The sequence below is a fragment of the Tachysurus fulvidraco genome, chromosome 11 (genome assembly GCF_022655615.1).
Source record: "Tachysurus fulvidraco isolate hzauxx_2018 chromosome 11, HZAU_PFXX_2.0, whole genome shotgun sequence".
Lineage (NCBI taxonomy): Eukaryota > Metazoa > Chordata > Actinopteri > Siluriformes > Bagridae > Tachysurus > Tachysurus fulvidraco.
The window spans coordinates 15,791,846-15,811,248 of NC_062528.1; the positions used below are offsets into that span (position 1 = coordinate 15,791,846).

The 19,403-nt window shown below is 36.4% G+C and overlaps 3 protein-coding genes across 5 annotated transcripts; 1 reads left to right on the forward strand and 2 right to left on the reverse strand.

Moving 5' to 3' along the window:
* Positions 1 to 707: 707 nt before the first annotated feature.
* Positions 708 to 7,729, reverse strand: LOC113643677. Its single transcript, XM_047820813.1, has 15 exons — positions 7,653 to 7,729; positions 7,179 to 7,559; positions 6,731 to 7,027; positions 6,274 to 6,570; positions 5,578 to 5,952; positions 4,762 to 5,049; positions 4,342 to 4,638; positions 3,701 to 4,075; positions 3,197 to 3,484; positions 2,798 to 3,091; positions 2,270 to 2,644; positions 1,874 to 2,161; positions 1,118 to 1,411; positions 994 to 1,032; positions 708 to 895 (listed from the first exon to the last, which is right to left on the reverse strand). Exons 1-15 carry the CDS (start codon positions 7,687 to 7,689, stop codon positions 858 to 860), a joined length of 3,963 nt encoding a protein of 1,320 aa, XP_047676769.1. The 5' UTR covers positions 7,690 to 7,729; the 3' UTR covers positions 708 to 857.
* Positions 7,730 to 8,701: 972 nt separating this feature from the next.
* LOC113643479 lies at positions 8,702 to 12,024 on the forward strand. The gene is made up of 3 exons (XM_027147763.2): positions 8,702 to 8,924; positions 10,076 to 10,191; positions 11,158 to 12,024. Exons 2-3 carry the CDS (start codon positions 10,084 to 10,086, stop codon positions 12,022 to 12,024), a joined length of 975 nt encoding a protein of 324 aa, XP_027003564.1. The 5' UTR covers positions 8,702 to 8,924; positions 10,076 to 10,083.
* A 2,440-nt stretch (positions 12,025 to 14,464) lies between these two features.
* LOC113643480 lies at positions 14,465 to 17,736 on the reverse strand. Of its 3 annotated transcripts, none has more exons than XM_047820823.1 (3): positions 17,556 to 17,736; positions 15,657 to 16,295; positions 14,465 to 14,993 (listed from the first exon to the last, which is right to left on the reverse strand). In XM_047820823.1, the coding sequence occupies exons 2-3, from the start codon at positions 16,272 to 16,274 to the stop codon at positions 14,667 to 14,669; spliced, it is 945 nt and encodes a 314-aa protein (XP_047676779.1). In that variant the 5' UTR covers positions 16,275 to 16,295; positions 17,556 to 17,736; the 3' UTR covers positions 14,465 to 14,666. The 3 variants fall into 3 exon arrangements, with proteins under 3 accessions (XP_047676779.1, XP_047676780.1, XP_027003565.2); XM_047820824.1 differs by having other exon boundaries at positions 17,548 to 17,736; XM_027147764.2 differs by lacking the exon at positions 17,556 to 17,736 and having other exon boundaries at positions 15,657 to 16,534.
* Between the last annotated feature and the right edge of the window lie 1,667 nt (positions 17,737 to 19,403).

Consider the following 19,403-nt stretch of genomic DNA (forward strand, 5'->3'; position numbering starts at 1 on the left):
TCCCACAGTCTCCATACCCAGTCCTTCATATCCTAAAAAATACACACAAGTCACAATACATCATGGCAGTATTTTAACAAATAAACAAATATGATGAAGGATGTTGCCATACTCACTTTTCACACTTAAAAATGTTGAGCTTTCTTCTTTCTTTCCTCTCCAGAAAGTAGCTTGACAAATGAGATTATCTTCTTCTTCATAGCCAGTTGGGATGAAAGTAATTGTGGAGGCTGTTTCCCATTTACCTGCACTTTTCTCCACATGGCTCACCACTTCTCGGGCAGCCTGAACATTCCATGTGATTTTTGGGGGATGTGAGGAACACGTATGCATAACAGTACACTTTAATGTGAATCGCTTGCCTGGCTCCATCTCCTCTGGAAGAGCTGATATCACAGGTTTGTCTGGAGATGCTGCATTCAAAGAGAGATGAAGATGGTTTATGTTTTTGTACTATATGTTCATAACCATCATTTAATGGTCATAGAAGTGCTAGAATACAACCAAGTCCATGGCTGATGGATTAAAAACATACACTTAACATGATTAAACCTCTGATTCACCTTTCATAATGATGAACACACAGCTGTGGTTGAATCTGTACTTATCATTGCCTTTTTCTGCATGGAAACAGAATGGCCCATTATCATGGGCTTGGACATTATCAATCTCTAAAGTGCAGTTCTGTTCATCCGGATTCCCAAGAAGCTGCGTGCGGCCCTTAAAGTTGTCCATAACATTAAACTGTCCGGTGTGGTAAACATATTCACCATTACTGGTGTACCACAAACCTCGAAGGCGCATAATAGGCATGTCACCAATTTGGAAAGTACAGGGTATCACCACACAGGAGCTGGTCAAAGGGGTACCACATTTGCCTCAAAAATGTGAAGAGCTGAAATTAAGCAAGCCAAAGGTTGCTAAGAAATATATGATTATAAGAACACTTTAATCTTTATACTGACAAAGAATAAAATAGAAATAAACACATACTGTCATTCTCAAAGGGATCCACCACTTTGGGCACATATTCTAGAGCATTAATAAGAACAATAAGTTATATAAAATAAACAGTAAACGGCTTTAATCATGCAGTTATTAACATTGAGTCACTCACTTTGAACCTGTAAAACAATAGAAGATGTAATCTCTCCACCCGGAAATGTTGCAGTACATGTCAATTTCTTGCCATCATCCTCCAGTGAAGCTATATATAATATATTGGAGTAGGTGGCCCAGGTTAATGAAGGGCCTTTTTTAGTCTCCACAGTCTCTGGTAAATCTTTGTAGTTCCAGGTGAAAACTGGAGGATGACCCTTACAAGAATGGAAAACTGTGCAAGTGAAATTCTTTCCAACACCCTCTACAACATCAGCCACATCAGGGTTAATGGTTATATCCTTATATGTACCTGAAAATAAAAAAAGTTGTTTGAAGATCACATAGAAGTATTGCTGCATATTGTAGTGTCAATACTGTGTATAGTTATGAATCATAAAGCATGTCTTTCATACATATCATTCACAAATACATATGTTGAAACATCATGTGGCAAAAATCATTTAGGACACAAATTGTTAACAGTTCCACCAAGTATGTAAGGTCTTTCATAAATGACTTCAAGACAAGGACATTTTAAAAAAGGACACAGACTCCACTCAGGATCAGTCTAGAAAACCTAGAAATGTAAGACAGCACCACTGCCTGCTCCACCACAATAGGCACTTTAAATTGGGGCAGCTATATTTTGAGTTAATAATTGACTTTACACACCCCACACCCTAGGGTAGTAATATGGCAAGATATTTGTTTAACTGTTGCAATAATCAGGAGGAGTAAGCCTGCCTGCTGCTGTTCAGGCATTATTACTTACACTTGGCTTTGAGATCAATTTGAGCTTCGGATGTTTGTCCTCCATGGAATGTGGCTTTACATGTATTGGTTGGCTCTTCTTCCTTAATTATAAATGTGTGAACCTTGGTGATCTCCCAAAAGCCATCATGTACAGGAGTGTGTACAGTAATATCAGTCTCAAGTGCTTTCCCCACAGAAAGACTTGGAGGACTGGGTGGACAGGTATACAGGACACTACAGGACACTGTGACTTGCTCTCCCACTCTTGGTATGCCAGTAATGCTTAGTTTTGGTTTATCAGCTTGATCTGTAAAAAGCAACCAGTAGACTGTAATCAACATTTAATCGACATTTAATTAAAAACGTAAACTCCTTGGTAACTTAAAATATCTATATAAAATTAAAAAATAATTACCTGTGACTTGGAGTTCAATAGATTTGTCATAGTAATTTTCCATGTGATATGTGTCAATTGATTTTGGATCCATCCAAGGATACAGTCTGTCCCCACTGTGGGACATTTCAAGTTGAGTGATTTCTAAACTGCAGTTTTTCTCACTTGGCAATCCATACAGTCTTGCCTTGCCAAAGAATTTGTTGATGATATTCCTAGTATCTGGGTCATACACTAAAGGGTATGATGCTGTGGAGAATAGGTACCATTTTACCTGAACACTGCTAGGTTTTTCTGTTTTAAATTCAAAGCTGCAGGGAATGACAAGGCAAGATCCACGAAGGCCTTTGATCTTACTTGGCATTGAAAATGTCCAGTCCAAAGAAAACATCCCCCCTTTATTAGAAAATAAATAACATAGTATGCACAATGAGTAGGATATATTTAAGAATTAATTCATTATGCCCATGTGAAATACTGTATGTAGTGGATGTTTTCCTTTGTTTTTACTACACAACACAAAAATGAACCAAAAACCTTGCAACTTACTTTTTACTTTTAAAGTCACATGATCTGAAGTCTCTCCTTCTAAATTTTGAGCTGTACATGTTAGTGTTTTCCCATGGTCATCCCTTGATGCTTTCAGTTTTAAAGTGGAAACCGTTTCCCACATGTAGGAGGAAACCTTATGCGTTTTAAGAGAAACTGCCATGTTTTGGTAGTTCCAGATTATGTTTGGTTTTTCTTTTAGACATGTGTGGTTCACAGTGCAAGTAAAGGTCTTTTCGATTTCTTCCATAACCTCTTCTTGGGCTGGACTTATTACCGGTTTGTAAAATTCACCTGAGAAAAATAGTTAAGAGTTAATTAAAGACAAAAATGTGAAGTGTACTATCTGATGTACTGGACCTTTTGAGTTATAATCATTGTCTATTGTTTCAGACTCACACAACGGATTAAGACTGATTTCAGTCTTCGATGTCTGTCCACCTGCGTAACTCACTGTGCAAGTAACAGACTTATCACTTTCCTTAAGGATCCATGTCATCTCTATGGTTGCCTTCCAATTCCCATCATAAAGGTGTGAGTGTATTAAATTTGGAGTGCCATGTGAAATACTCAAGCTCAGCTTTGGGGGTGTTGGAGGACAGGCGTGTATCACACTGCAGGACAAGGTTACTTGCTCACCAACTTTTGCAGTACCAAGAAGATTTGCCTGTGGTATCGGTGCAATATCTGTAACAGGTAAACATACGATTTATGAATAATACAAAACATAGTTACAAGGCAAAAATAATGTGTGATATCACATATGTGAAGAATCCTATATATCTTTTTTGAAGGTGATCTTAATTCACTCTTAGAATCTTAACCTTATAATAATTTGAAAGAATATGTAATAAATATGATATCGTCATTATGTATCATATATTCATTATTAAGTGATCATACCTGTCACCTCAAGGGCAATAGTTTCATGATTAAAATTTTTGCTGTGGTATGATTCAATAGATTTTGGGTCCATCCAAGGAAACAGCCTTTCCTGACTATGTGACATTTCAAGCGGCTGGATCTTCAAGCTACAGTTCTTGCCATTTGAGGAGCCAAATAAACTTGTCTTTCCTTGGAACTGTTGAATGATATTTTGTGTTGGTTGGCCATACACCAGAGAGTAACCTGTATTGGAGAGTTTATACCATTTTACATTGGTTGTGCTTTGCTGGACATTTTTGAATTCATAATTGCATGGAATAACCACACAGGAACCTCGAATGCCAGAAATTGTGCTGGGCATTGTGAAACTCCAGTCAAGTGAGCCCATTGACCCTGTAATAAAAATATGCACAAAATAATATTTTCATTTGTCATGATAAGAAATATTTCAGAATCCTAAAATTAATTAGCAAAATGCTTCTTTTTCATACTTCTAGCCCTGCCTTTATCTTTACCCTTAAGCATTAAGAGCTTGATTTATAAAAATTCTTATCATTTGGCAGACATCAGAATGTGCTGAATGATGGACATGCATGTCAAGAAGGAATAGTAAGGATACAGGCACATAGAAGGCTTTAACATCAAAGGTTCTTACTCACTTTTTATTCTTAATGTGATTTTAACTGTTTGAACATTCCCTTTAAAATCTGCTTGGCAGGTAATGGTCTTGCCATGATCCCTAGCTGTTGGTGTGAACTTTAATGTGGATCTAGCAATCTGTTTTTTTTCTTGCTTTGTTACTTGAGATTTGCTGCCAGGTAAATCTTCACCATTCCAGATAATGTAAGGTCGGTCTTTGGCACACATGTATGTAACAGAGCAAACAATGTCTTGTTCCACACCCTCAAAAAACTCTGTGTTTGAGTCAGGAGTAATCTGGACTTGATCAACGGGACCTATAACAGATAAGACAGGTATTATATAAGACAATACACAATAGGAAAATGATACAAAAACAAATGTAATTTTACTCTAATAATACTTGTACACACTGATATTGTGCATTGTTTCAGACTCACATATAGGATTAAGACTGATTTCAGTCTTTGATGTCTGTCCACCAATGTAAGTCACAGTACAAGCAACAGAATTATCGTTTTCCTCAACTGTCCATGTAATCCCTCTGGTTATCTTCCATATTCCATTATGCAAAGGTTTATGTACGAGACTTGTTGTCTCATGTGAAATACTCAGTTTCAGTGTTGGAGGGCTTTCAGGACAGGTGTGTAACACACTGCAGGACAAGGTTACTGGCTCGCCAACTTTAGCTGTGCCAAGAATTTCTGCTTCTGGTTTCGCAACAAAATCTTTGAAGGATAAACATAAAGTTTATAAGGGAGACAAAACAGAAAAAGTACAAAAGTAATTTACTACTTGATTGGGGAATTGTTTTTATTTTACAGGCAGCCCACTTTTCCCTGTCACAATTCATGAATATTTAAAAAATGGACTAGCCTTAACCAATTGAACTACTCTGGATTGTGCATATCCCAGCTTATTAGGAATTTGGGATAAGAGCGCAGGGTTAGCCATAGTACGGCTGATCCTGGAGTGGGGTTAAGGGTATTGCTCAAGGGCCTCATGGTGGTACTGTAGGAGGCCTCATGGTGGTACAGTAGGTGAGTAGTTGAAAAGTGTTTTCTGATAAAATGCTCCTTGAATGTGCTTCATTTTTGTTTTTGTTCGTTCTAATTTTTGCACTTAAAACCATACTAACATTTATATCATGTGAAGTTTGCAATTACCAAAAATAAATTGTAAAAACTGTAGTAAATTTGATATTGTGTATATTATATAAATATGTAAGTATACACCAGTAAAAGCATTCATCCTACCTGTCACCTCAAGGGCAATAGTTACATCCTTAAAATTTTGTCGGTGGTAGCTTTCAGTAGGAGTTTGGTCCATCCAGGGAAACAGTCTTTCCTGATTATGTTGCAGCTCGAGTGGATGGATCTTTAAGCTGCAGCTCTTATCATTTGAGGTGTCATACAATCTTGTCCGACCTTTGAACTTATCATCGATTTTGCTTAATGATTTGTCATACACCAGAGGGTATCCAGAAGTGGAGAATTTATACCATCTTACGTCTGTGCCACTATGCTGGGAGTTTTTGAATATATAATTGCAGGGAATGACCACACAGGAACCTCGGATGCCAGTGATTGCACTGGGCATTGTGAAACTCCAGTCAAGTGAGCCCATTGACCCTAAAACAAAAATACATTCAAATGTTCATTTTACATTTTCATGATGACATACTAAATGTCTAGGAATCCTAACAAAAAACAGCATTAACAGTTCTTGAGCAACACAACAGAAACATATAAAACTCTAAGCCATGCACATAGCTCTAACCCTAAGTATTCATAACTTATGAATAAGATTAACCAAATTTCTTGTAATAAACAGTCAAGAAAGCCTTCTAAATGCATTCACAAGTGATGTGCATACCTCTAATGCAAATAGGAGCTAGAGAAGTAAGGATACAGTAGACTATGAAGTCCTTAACTTTAGAAATTTTTACTCACTCTTAACTCTTAAAGTAATTGACATTCTTTGCTGATTCCCTTTTAATGTACTTTGGCAGGTAATGGTCTTGCCATTATCATCACCCTTTGCTGTGAACTTTAATGTAGATTTAGCTTCAGATTTTGAGTCCTGGATTGTTCTATAACTACTGATTCCTTTTAACTGTCCATCATTCCAAACAATGTTAGGTCGATCACTGGAGCACATGTAGGTAACATAGCAAGTAATTTCTTGTTCCACACCCTCCAGAAACTCTGTGTTTGAATCAGGAGTAATCCAGACACGATCAGTGGAACCTGTAATACATAATAAAAGTGTGATCTAAGACAATACACAACAACAAACAGATGTAAATTTTTGGAAACAGATGTATGAGAATATACATAGCAATGCAGACAGTTTTTTATGAACAAAATGTTGCATTAAAAAAATATACAGTATAAAAATATGACTTACACTGGGCATTATGTGTTGTTGTGGTGACTGCAGACAAACCCCCACTGTGTGTAACAGAACATTGAATGTTGTTTCTTTCAGCCAAAACAACCCCTACACGTGTCAGTGTGATTTTCCAATCGCCATCACCATAGTCTTCATCTTTCAATTCGTCTGTTCTGGATTTTTTTTCTATTCCACTCAGACTCATAGAGGGTCGTCTGTAAGGACACGTGTGATACGTTCTGCACTGAACTGTAATTCTGTCCCCAATTTTCTGACCTCCAGAAATGGTAACAATGGGGTCTTGTGGACTTGCTGCCTCATTCAAAAAGAACAGAAAACACAATTATATTCATCTGATAAATTTTACATATTACAAAGTTACATTTTCACAGACACAAAAAATAAATTTTTAACTGTCAATTTGATTGAAAAGGACAAAAAAGTAAGTAAATGTAACACTTACAATCAATATGGATTAAAGTACTAACATCATAGAATTTGAAGGTTCTCCATCCAATATGTTCAGGGTCTACCCAAGTATATATTCTGTCTCCATGATGGGAAGGACTAAGGTGCTGAATCACTAGACTGCAGTCCCCATGTTGCCCCGAATATAATCTGGTTTTTCCTCTGTACTTATCAATCACTGAAGTAGGGTGCCAAGCATCAAACACTAGAGGATATCCACGGTTAACATACTGATACCACACTATCCGATATGGGTTGTTAGGAGGATAATAATAATAGTTGAATGTACATGGTATAACAAGGCAGGATTTGTATAGGCCATGCATGTCTGAAGGCATATTAACACTCCAGGCCCAGGTTTTGCTGAACAAGATGCCTGTGTACCAAAATATGGTATGTCAGTTCATTCACATGTTCATAACACACTATTATTGTTCCATACATGAACAAGTTTAAAAAGCCACCATACCATAAAGTATTATATCCAGAAACAGCAACCGTTTCATGATCTCAGACCAAAATGGTGCAGATAAACGGAAATGGCAAATCTAGAATAGACATGATATAAAGTTAATAAGATTATAAGACAATTATCTGAGAATAGATCATTTGTTCTGTGCAAGCTTAATTAGATGTGTGTGTGTGTGTGTGTGTGTGTGTGTGTGTGTGTGTGTGTGTGTGTGTGTGTGTGTGTGTGTGTGTGTGTGTGTGTGTGGGGGTGTGGGAGGTGTCAGTATTTACTAACAGATTAAAAAAAATAATTTATTTTCTTAAAACCAAATGTCAGTACACATATACACCATTTGGAGCATTGTGCTTAACAGTTTGTGTGTCGTGTAAAGCTTCCTCTCATTTCTTCTGCCACAATGAGTGTAGATTTCATCCACCACGGAACATTTACTAGAAAACTACTAGCACACTGCATGGTGCTTACTATCAAGTTCAGTCTTTAGCACTGCCTTAATAGCTATCACACAGTGTGATATTCAGTATCTCTGTGAACTTGATCCATGTTGCTCAATAAGCAGAAATCACTTAACTACAGTAGCAAATTTTAGGTTTGTTTTGTAGCTAAATTAATTAATCTGGTAAATATGTGCTTCTTGTCCTTTCATTGACACTACTAGAGAATAGAGTATTTAAAAAATGAGAGGATTCCTAAAAGAAAAAATTTTCTTAAAAAAAACAACAACATGTAGCAAAATCTAATATGTATAGCAAATTATTGCATTATTGTTCAATTATTGGCATTAGAGCATGTTCCTATGGAAGCGTATTGCATTCACTTGAGAAAAAAAAATCTACTGTGTTTTTCTGAATTAACGACTTAATTATCTCAGAATTCTGAGATAATTTTTCATGAATAAAATTTTTTTGCTCTGTTTTTCTGAATTAACGACTTAATTATCTCAAAATTATGAGATACATTTTTCATGAATAAAAAAAAATCTACTCTGTTTTTCTGAATTAACGACTTAATTATCTCAGAATTATGAGATAATTTTTCATGAATAAAAATTTTTTGCTCTGTTTTTCTGAATTAACGACTTAATTATCTCAAAATTATGAGATAATTTTTCATGAATAAAAAAAAATTGCTCTGTTTTTCTGAATTAGAGATCCCTCAAAATCCTGCGAGAAGCTCTCACCTGCACGAAGTAACGTCAGGCCACAGTTGCTGATGCTAATCAGCCTGACCCTCCAACAACAACAGTGCCAGGCCTACATGGGTTCAGTGCAGGTAATAGCTAAGTTATTATAGTTAGGCTACATGTTAATGCCAAATGATGTCAGCTAAATGTTCGCGTTACGACATGTAAAACGAGGTTATAATAGCTGTTTATAAACGTATGTTAACGATAATGTTACGGGGATAGTTTTTACTAACTACGTTAACTTAAGTTACGTACATCAGCTGCAGTTGATAGGCTAACTTATGTAACGTTAAGCTAATATTTACCATTAGTCAGCAAAAGGAACCTTAACTTTTAAGGTCGAGGGGATAATAACGTGTGATTTTTTACGAGGAACATTATGTTAACCACTTTTCTTTCAGTTTGTTGGCTAAGATAAGTAAACCACGCTATTTGCTGTAACTTTAGTGCTTAATCTGTAAATCAAGAGGTCCTCGAACACAGCGAGCTCGGCTGCTGTCAGGGGAGTGAAAAATTCACGTCAGAAATCCCCAGTGCATGCAGCACGTTCGACGTCGCGACATTACATAACAGTAAACAAACATTCAGAACTTTGCCAGTTTCAAAGCCAGCAGGGATACTATTCCGATTAAGTTTTGCACGGACGTTTAGTATAGTGTTCAGCGTGCTACACCAATAATAATGTTGAATATATTCTGACATTGCTTCGGTTTCTTTAGTTGTGCCCTCTCTTTTGGTTTGTCACTATGCATATGTGTCCTGTAATTGTTTTATTTGTTGATATGTTTCTAAACTGTGTACTTGATGCATTTAATAATTTAGTAACAAAGCTAGCTTTTTGAAGCTTTCCGAAACAAGTTATATATTTTTCAGAAACTAGATTGTGCAGTGATCACGGATAAATGAGTACATATAGCCTGTGTCTCAACACTATTGACCTTCTTGAGTCTAGCCTTCTCTACGTTTTGAGTAATGTTACTGTTTAAGATGGGCACATTCAAATGCTTAAGACAGTTGTCTTAGTGATAAGAAGTGATAAGAAAGGCCTATAGTTGCCTACCTATACAGCTGATGCATGAAACATCAATTTTTAGCAAGGTTATCACACTCTTGGCCAAAATACATTTTTGAGATATTTAAAGCAATTATACTTTTGAGGGTACAGTCCTAAATCTGTTTATATTTATGGTGCAACACATATTTACATAAATGCTGCCTTTTTCCGACATTTGTTCAGGGCCAGCTATGGCTACGTCTTCAAATACCCCTCTCCCACAAGATGATGGTCTGTGGATGTTTCTTCAGAGCCGAGGGATTCCTGAGAAAAATATTCAGAAAATGCAGCAAGATCATGTAGGTGACAGCACATTCATTCCTGCGATATATTAATTTTAATTGTTTTACATTTTACTGAATCTGCAGATTATACAAGTAATCATAACCCTATCACATTTAGTGCCAGTGCTTCTGATTTCTTTTTTATGCCAAGCACACCTGTCTCTCCCAACAATGTTTTCATTTCTTCCCTATTCTAGTCCTGTAAAATAAGGTTTATAGGTATCTTTAGGAGTCAATTCACACTATATTTTGGTCTCTACCCTACATAAACAAGTAACAGTAGTTGTGCAGTAGCATCACCATTATACATTCAGGCAAAGTGCTGACTTGTATGTTTGAAATTATAAATAAATGCACAAAATAAATATCGTGCCCTTACAATTACTGCTGTCCATTATGTTGTGATTTGATATTGTTTTAAAAGGATGGAGTAATGTTTAGATGCCAGCACAGGCCTTGGTTGGGAGCTGAAGTATGGAATCAATATGGAATAGCAATATTATGGAGAACATAAAAGCAGTAATATAAGGGAGACACAGCATTTGTGGATGGGCGAATTCTGTGTGTGTTCCAGAGGTGAACAACATCCTGCTTCTGTCAATGTGCTTTTCTTGTAATTGAGGCAAATAGTTATGTAATTAAAGAGGAATACATGAAAGTAATCAGTCCCCTGACTAACTTTGATGTCAAGGATTTTCACTGTTAATACACTTTATTTTCAGCATCATTATGTCACTCAAACTTCATTGTTATGGTTACAAGCATTTTTTAGACAGCTGTTTTTGTGTTAAATTACTTAATATTTTAGCTCCTTTTTATTCCCATGCGAAAAGAGAAACAAGCAAGTGAAGAAAAATAGAAATAAATTGCTGATTTGTAGCTACTGCTAAGAAATTAATTTTCACTCATATGGAAAAATAGCCATCTCTTAGATTTAAGATAACCAATATATCTTACTGTATTGTTTTGTTTTTATTACAGATTGACAGCTCGGTAGTTGGAGAAATAGATGATGCCACTATGACTGCTTACATTCCAGCATATGGTGATAGGATTGCTACAAGGCGTTTCTGTATGGAAAAACAGAGAAAGCGTGGTGATGATCTAAAAAGACAGTCCTTATTTGAAAAACTTAGAAGAAAGTTGGGCACATTGACAAGCAATAAAGACACAGATCAAGATTTTGAGGAGGAGCATTCTATGCAGCCAACAAAGATACATCTGAGAAATAACAAAAGGGCCGTGAAGATGACAAGGAAAATAGAACTAGGATGGATACACGACAAGAAACAAGTGAGAAAACGCAATGGTGGAGGAACCAGAGTTCTTGATATTTCCAAGAAAGCCACAAAAACAGAGATTCTATCACAAGCTAAAAAGCTATTTTTCCCCAATGAGAAATCGAGAAAGGGAAAGTGGGAAGAGTTTAGTCACAATATTGTTGACTTTCAGGAAGCATACCTTGATGAGGGTGTTAGTGTGGGAGAGCTCTATGAGACACATAAATTGGGGATTTTAAGATTTTACTTGTTCACAGAGCACCAGACAAATGAAGATGAAGTGTTCACAGAGATGACAGAAGGAACTGATGAACAGACAGATGCAGCGAGGCAAAATGAGCGACAGAAAAACACAACAGAAGATAATGAGCAGCTGACACAAAAAACACATGACAGTGAACAGCAGACACATACTGTAGAAGATGTTGTCTCTACTGCTGTAGAGATTGTTGATCTTACATCTTTGTGTGATACATCAGAGGTCATTTTCGGCCCTTTGCAAGGTGGACCATTTTTAGAAGATCTTGATGACACAATCTTGATGACACAATCTTACATGAGCCTATAGAAGAGGCACAGATACACATCAACACCTACAGCTCAACTCCTGTCCATTCATAAGTCCTACTTATGAACCTTTGCATGTGACGGTGAAACTCCACAGAGTCAATCTCTTGGAGGAACTGATTACCCAATTCAAGGATGAAGTGATTATGTCCTACTCTGTGAAATACAGCTTCATTCATGAAATGGGGGCAGATGCTGATGGCGTGTCCAGGGATGTATATGCTGCCTTCTGGACAGAGTTTTTAGACTGTGCAGCAGAGGGTGCAGATGTGAGAGTACCATCACTATCCCCAAAATGGCAAGAAGAAGAATGGAAATCTGTTGGTAGGATAATGGTCAAGGGATTAAAGGAACATGGATATTTTCCTTCTCGGCTGGCTCAAGCCTTTACAGCAGCAATCACATTTGGTGAACACACTGTCTCACCTGATTTATTGTTTGACTCACTAATGTTGTATCTTAGTCAGTCTGAGCGCGATCTCTTGTCCACTGCTTTGCAAGACACCCTTGATGGTGATGATAAAGATGAGCTTCTTGATCTTATGGATCGCATGGGAGTAAGAACAGTACCAACACAAGAGAACTTGAAAGCTGTGCTTCTCCAAGTGGCCCACAAGCAAATAATCCAGCAACCAAAATATGCACTGGATAACATTGCAGCAGTCGCAGGACCAACTCTCAGGGAGTTCTTCCCCAGTGTGCTGGATATGCAGAAGATGTATGAGAATCTTAAACCATCAACCCGGAAGGTTTTAAAGTTGATCACGGCCTCTCCAGCTACTCCAGCAGAGAACCAAAGTTTGCAATTTTTACATCAGTACATCAGGGGATTGGATGAGATAGGCCTCCGGAAGATGTTGAGATTCATGACAGGGTCTGATGTCATCTGCGTTAAAGACATTCAAGTCATATTCACCCCTTTGGAAGGTTTATCAAGGCGGCCTATTGCACATACTTGTGGCCCAACTTTAGAGCTGCCATCAACTTACAACAGCTATCCTGACCTCCGAGCTGAAATGGAGGCTATACTGTCTAGCAACTTCTATGCAATGGACATTGCATAGAAGTGTCTCACTCACTCACATGTACACACTCTTCCCTTTTGCCCAGGTATACAGTAGCCTTATCAGTGCCATCTGTTTACCTTTAGATAGTGTGTGAATGTAAGACAGAGCACATAGGGGAAGTAATTGCATTATGAGTGCAGGGTGATTTATTTTTTATTTTGTTTTTCAGTTTCAGTTTTATACAAAATGTCATTACCAAACTTACTGTGGAAACAAGTTTACTGGCTGATGAGCATTTTGTTGATGGACTCCGAATATATCCAGCCCATAGAAACATTTACACATGATAACAAGATTCAATAATCAGTTTGATTTATTGATAATGATACAGGACCATTTAAATGCCATTTATGTTGCATTGTTTGCAGTGGGCCCAAAGTTTGTTAAATCACATTTGGTCATGCTGAATAGTTCCACTTCAGTTCAACGTTTTGCAACGTTTCATATGCAGTTGTTGTTGTTACCAGACTTAAACTGTCTGTAGAAACATATTGAGTGGCTGAACATTTTGTTAGTATACTTTAAGGTCCATTTAACCAAAAAAACAATTATAAGCCTTTTACACAATGTATGTTAGAAATGCATGTGGATACATTTTCATTTTTATTTAGATACATGTACCAATATTTTAAATGTTTTAAAACTTTTATATAAGCCATCATTTCTGTTAGCAGTTTAGGAGCATACTTTTTGGGACAATTTAACAATTTAAAAGACCCTGGGGTAATGTCAGCTCATGTTAATTCTAAATTTTGCCAGTGTTTGGAAATCTGTTCTAACATACAGCACTGTACATTAGAAGGTGTTCTGCTTTTTACAAATAAAAAGCACAGGTTTCTCTCTTGTTTTCAAACAAATCGGGTCTTTACTGCAGATAACACACACAAATTTTGTCTACACAATAGAATTACCGAGTTTTGACAACTGCACTGCAGTTCCTGCATTCACCAGTACTCTTTAGACAACATATTTAAACAGTCATCTCTACATTACCAAATTTACCAAATAGGCTTATTTCCTACATACACAGTAAATCACACTGGGGAGAAAAAATGTTTTACTGGTTTAGCATGTATTTATATGATGACAAATAATTGTGTAAAAAAGTGCTTTATGTGCAGCCCAGAGACACATGATAACAAGATACAATAATATGTTTGATTTAAAGGCCATCCAAGCATCATGTAGGTTGCCCTGTTTACAATGAGTCCAAAGTGTGTCAGACCACATCTGGTGATGCGAAATAGTTCCACCATAAGGACAAATGTGCCATTTTTGACAATGGCAACATGTGATACCTTTCATTTGCAGGTACAGGATTGTTCCCAGTTCTGTGGATGAGATGTACTTTTTACATAATGATGAATAAAAAGAGATGATATGGAGCTGAGTTGGGAGATGTCCATTATGAAAGAGGTGTTTATTATCGATTGCAAACACAGTACTTCTGTCAAACATTTACAATGAATGTCATGGTATATATCCTTTTCCGTCCAAACAGCAATTCTGTTGTTTTTTTGGCTATGAGTGGGTGCTCACATTCAGTCATTTGATCCAGTAGAACAACTTGTGATTATTAAATTTGGGTACGTATGTAAGCACGTAAGAACATGTAAAGATCAATGGCTTCCTCTGGAGAGGTTGGTGGATGAAGACTGTTTTCTACCATGGCAAGGCAACAAATGTCAAACACTGTATTATCACAGGGATATGGTCCTCTCTCACGACATTCCTCCCTACAAGCCTGTATCTTCTGTTGGGATACCTCTTTAAGGTACTCCCTAGCACCAAAAAGTTGGGGTAGGGTGTACATCATCACTGGACGTCCACATGGAGACACAGCATTTCTGGATGGGCGAATTCTGTGCGTGTTCCAAAGGTGAACAACATCCTGCAGTTCTCTCTAAATATAAAAAAAAAACAGTGGGGAAGTAAAAAAAATTAGTCCACACCATTGCAATACCACCTGCAGGCAAAATAAATGCTTATGGTCCAGTATGATACAGTAGAGCCGTTTCTCAAACAGTTTCATGCATGTTAAATTCTATATTTGAAAACAATAAAACTCTATGTTAAGATTTGTTTTATATGATCAGGGTCAGATAAGTCATCCCTCTCATATACTGTGTCCCACTAATGCAGAGAAACAATTTTCTTTCACCAAAATGTTCATAAAAGTACCAGAATGAAATTAATAAAAGTAGGCTACTCATAGTGCGGTAAATTTTCCTTGTCAGTGTTTTATATTATGATGTTTTTGGGTTAATATTAGATAATCATTTTATTGTTGTAGATGCAGGCTGCTGCTAATTCTAACTACTTATACTGAGATCCATCTCTTAAAAAGTCAACTATATGGGAATAAGGAAAAAATTGTGATCTACAAATTAATTTAATAATCTAATTAAATAATGGTTATTGCCCATTTGCTTCTGTTATGGAACAGTTGTTAGACCTATGAAATGACATAATTATGCTGCATGTCACAACATTTGGCGTATTGACAAAATCTATAGCTGAATAACATATCACAATTTACATGTCTAAAGCACATTTCTTACTGTACCTCTATTATTTCAAGACATGTGAACTGTATTAGACTTTTGTCTATGAAGTCACCGGAGAAGTCGTCAGAATCTTTTAGATCTTGAAATAGGTTGATCCAGAACTGTGCATGCTGTTTCCTCAAAAATCCCCACCACTGCTCTATCCGTTGGTTATGATTGCTTGAGCCATACAAATAGCAATTTCTCGAAAAGTCGTCCGTATGATCATGTCTCATGAACATCTGCATCTGTTCCATGTAACAGTTCTCTGTCCCTAAGTCTGAGCGAATTCGGGTGGCTGTCCCATTCCTTGATAACGCCGCATCAATAAAGTATCCAGCGATGACCTTGGGATCACTACTTGTAGAGTATGCATGTAGCCATATCACCATTCGTGAAAACCCGTCGATTGCACCATTGATGCAGATCCCATATGGTTTGAGTTTATCATATGAATCAACATGCCATAAAAAGTTCGGGCCTGGATTATGATACAAACGTCGCCGAAGACGATTCCGGCGCCTCAGTTGCACTCCATGGGGATCCAGTATTTTCAACAATTGCCTGATTGTCTCTTGTGTGACCACATAGCCAGCCTGAATGCATTTCAGATGCATCATCTTATATCCGTGAAGCATACCATATCGGTTCAACTGATCCTGTAGAAACACAGCAACGTCAAGCAGATCAGAATGTTCTTTTCGTCTGAACAGGCGCAAAGTCTTGAGGTGTCTGCGCAAAGTTGACGCACTAATAACAATACCATTTACATTGCTTAAAGACAGCAGTATCTCCCAATGTCTCAAACCCAAAGTAAAATAAAACTGGATTAAACTTGAAAGGCGGGACATGTTTATTTCCATGCAATCCACCTAAAATAGAGCTCCTGGCAGGATTTTGAGGGATCTCATTAATTCAGAAAAACAGAACAATTAATTTTTTTTTTCATGAAAAATTATCTCATAATTTTGAGATAACTAAGTCGTTAATTCAGAAAAACAGAGCAAAAAAATTTTATTCATGAAAAATGATCTCATAATTCTGAGATAATTAAGTCAAAAACAGAGTAGATTTTTTTTTCTCAAGTGAATGCAATACGCTTCCGTATTGTTCCAGATATGAAAATTTTAAAATTCTATTTTAGCAGTAAAAAAGCAGTAAGTGAGAGTATATTACTCTTTTAAACATCAAATAAATTATTTTAAGATATAAATTTATAATTGATATGGAATTTATAATTTATTCATATTATTAAGTTTTCAGGCAGATATCTGTTGGGTGAAACTTTTTCAATTTACAATTTAACACTGAGTGCTCACTGAGCAGATAAAGGTAATTGTAACAAACAAGTATGGAGTCATTCTAGAATCAGGAGTAATAAAATAGTAAAAACAGTATAATCATACAGAGTAGCACAAATCCTAATAGCTGATTATAATGTATGCATGCACAACCCATAGGTGTAGTTTTGTAAAACTATATATTAAACTATATATTCTTTAGTCCTTACTTCCTCTTTAATCGAATTTATTAAGAAGTACTGATAAAGCAACAGAAACTGCAACTTTATAACTGCATTATAAAATAGTGCTTAACTTCAAAAGTAAAATGAGGTGCCATCATATGTTTAACAACACTTTAATCCTTTAATAATTTATTAATTAATACCTACATACATACCTTCATAAATACATACATACATGCATACATACATACATACATACATACATACATACATACATACATACATACATACATACATACATACATACATTCATACATACATACATACATACATACATACATACATACATACAAGCATACATACATGCATACATACATAAAGTACACACACATACCTTCATACATGCATACACACATACACACATACCTTCATACATACTTACTTACATACTTACAAAGTTGATATCTTGTGTTTCTCCTTAGAAATCTATTCCACACCTATCAGCTCACACATAGCAGTTATGTAGCATTAGTAATGGACATGAACTCTTCCGCTGCTCAGAAACACAAACTACAAGACCATTTTTGCTGCTAATCACAAAGCACTGCATATCAACCCACTCACATGACAGACAATGTGGTTATAAAAGGAGGGAGGTTGTACAGTATAAGTAGCCACAGCATACACTCAGTCTCTTGGAGCACAACCCCATTACTCTTTGTGAAACAACAATGTCATTAACTTCATCCTCACTGTGAAGACCCTAAATGCACAAAAACAACTGGAACGTATAAAAAGCAATTTAGACAAATTACAACTGATTCCTAAAGCAGCTGCAGTGTATAAATTTATATCTATTACTGTACATGTAGCTGTGTATAATCATCTCACAGGCTCAAGACAGGCTCAAAACTAAACAGTAATAAAATAGCAGCAAGAGCAAGCATCTGAGTAAATTAAGCAAGGAAAATACAATTATAATAATTCCATAATTACCCGCACACACACACACACACACACACACACACACACACACACACACACACACACACACACACACACACACACACACACACACACACACACACACACACACACACACACACACACACACACACACACACACACACACACACACACACACTTTTTGGTGCTTAATCTCTGAATGCACACAGCTATAAAATATGTTATGACTCATATAATCAGTCATGCTTTGTCAATGACATTACAGATATCAAGAAATAATAAAAAACTGTCCTAAGTCCGCAACGAATGGGAGGTTTGCGGCAGGAGGGGCATCCGTAATAAACTCTATAGCAAATCAAATCTGTGGACCTCTGTGACGAGCCTGTACAGGGACCGCTGAAAGAACAACAACCAGTTGCTCACACTTCATTAAAGCAATGTCAAACTACCCCCAAAATAAAACATAAAGTATTATTTAAAAAATAATAATAATTTGGTTTTATTTGGTGAGCTTTGGTGGTGTGTGGTGAGCTTTCTAATAATGTTGAGAGTTGTTCCTGGAGAGGTATACCAGCTTCTAGCTTTCAGGAGATCATATATTTCTGAAATAAAATGTGCATCAATGTCAAACTTTAATAATAGTAAAACTTCAAAAATTACTAAAACTTTAATGATTATTTTAAAAAAATTTAAGTGAGAAATGAAGTTAATATAGTTAATAAATAGTTAATATTATTTGCCACATGTCTAAAGTATACTAAAGAACTGTGCATTAAAAACTTCAGTGGACACATGAACTAAGACCATTTTTAAAGCATATTTATATTATTAAAAATTAGTATAAGAAAAAGTCATTCTTATCTTTATCCTTTTTAGCACTTACTGTATTTAATGAACATTAAACACCACTGCAGGATAAAACATGAATGAATGAATAGCAAAACTGGACAGATGAAGAGTGAAAGGATTTTCAGCCTCAGATCTCTGCTACCAATGTTTTAAATAGTGATTCTCCTCAGAGATTATCTCTGAATAGTGAGTATTTCTAAGTTCTACACAGTTCACTGGGTAATTCCCCCTGCAGAATTGCCACTCACAGGATGTTTATTTGTTTATTTAATTGTGTTTTTGTTTGTGTTCCCCATGCAATTCTAAGTAAACTCTATAGCTGAATGGGTGTGAAAATTCCAGGACATCAGCAATTTCTGAAAGAATGATACCCTGGCACTACCAGGTCATGATCAACGTCACCGAGATCACATTTATTCTATTTTTGGAGCTGGATGTGAACACTAACTGAACTGGAAACATGGAAACTATTTCACTGTATCTATAT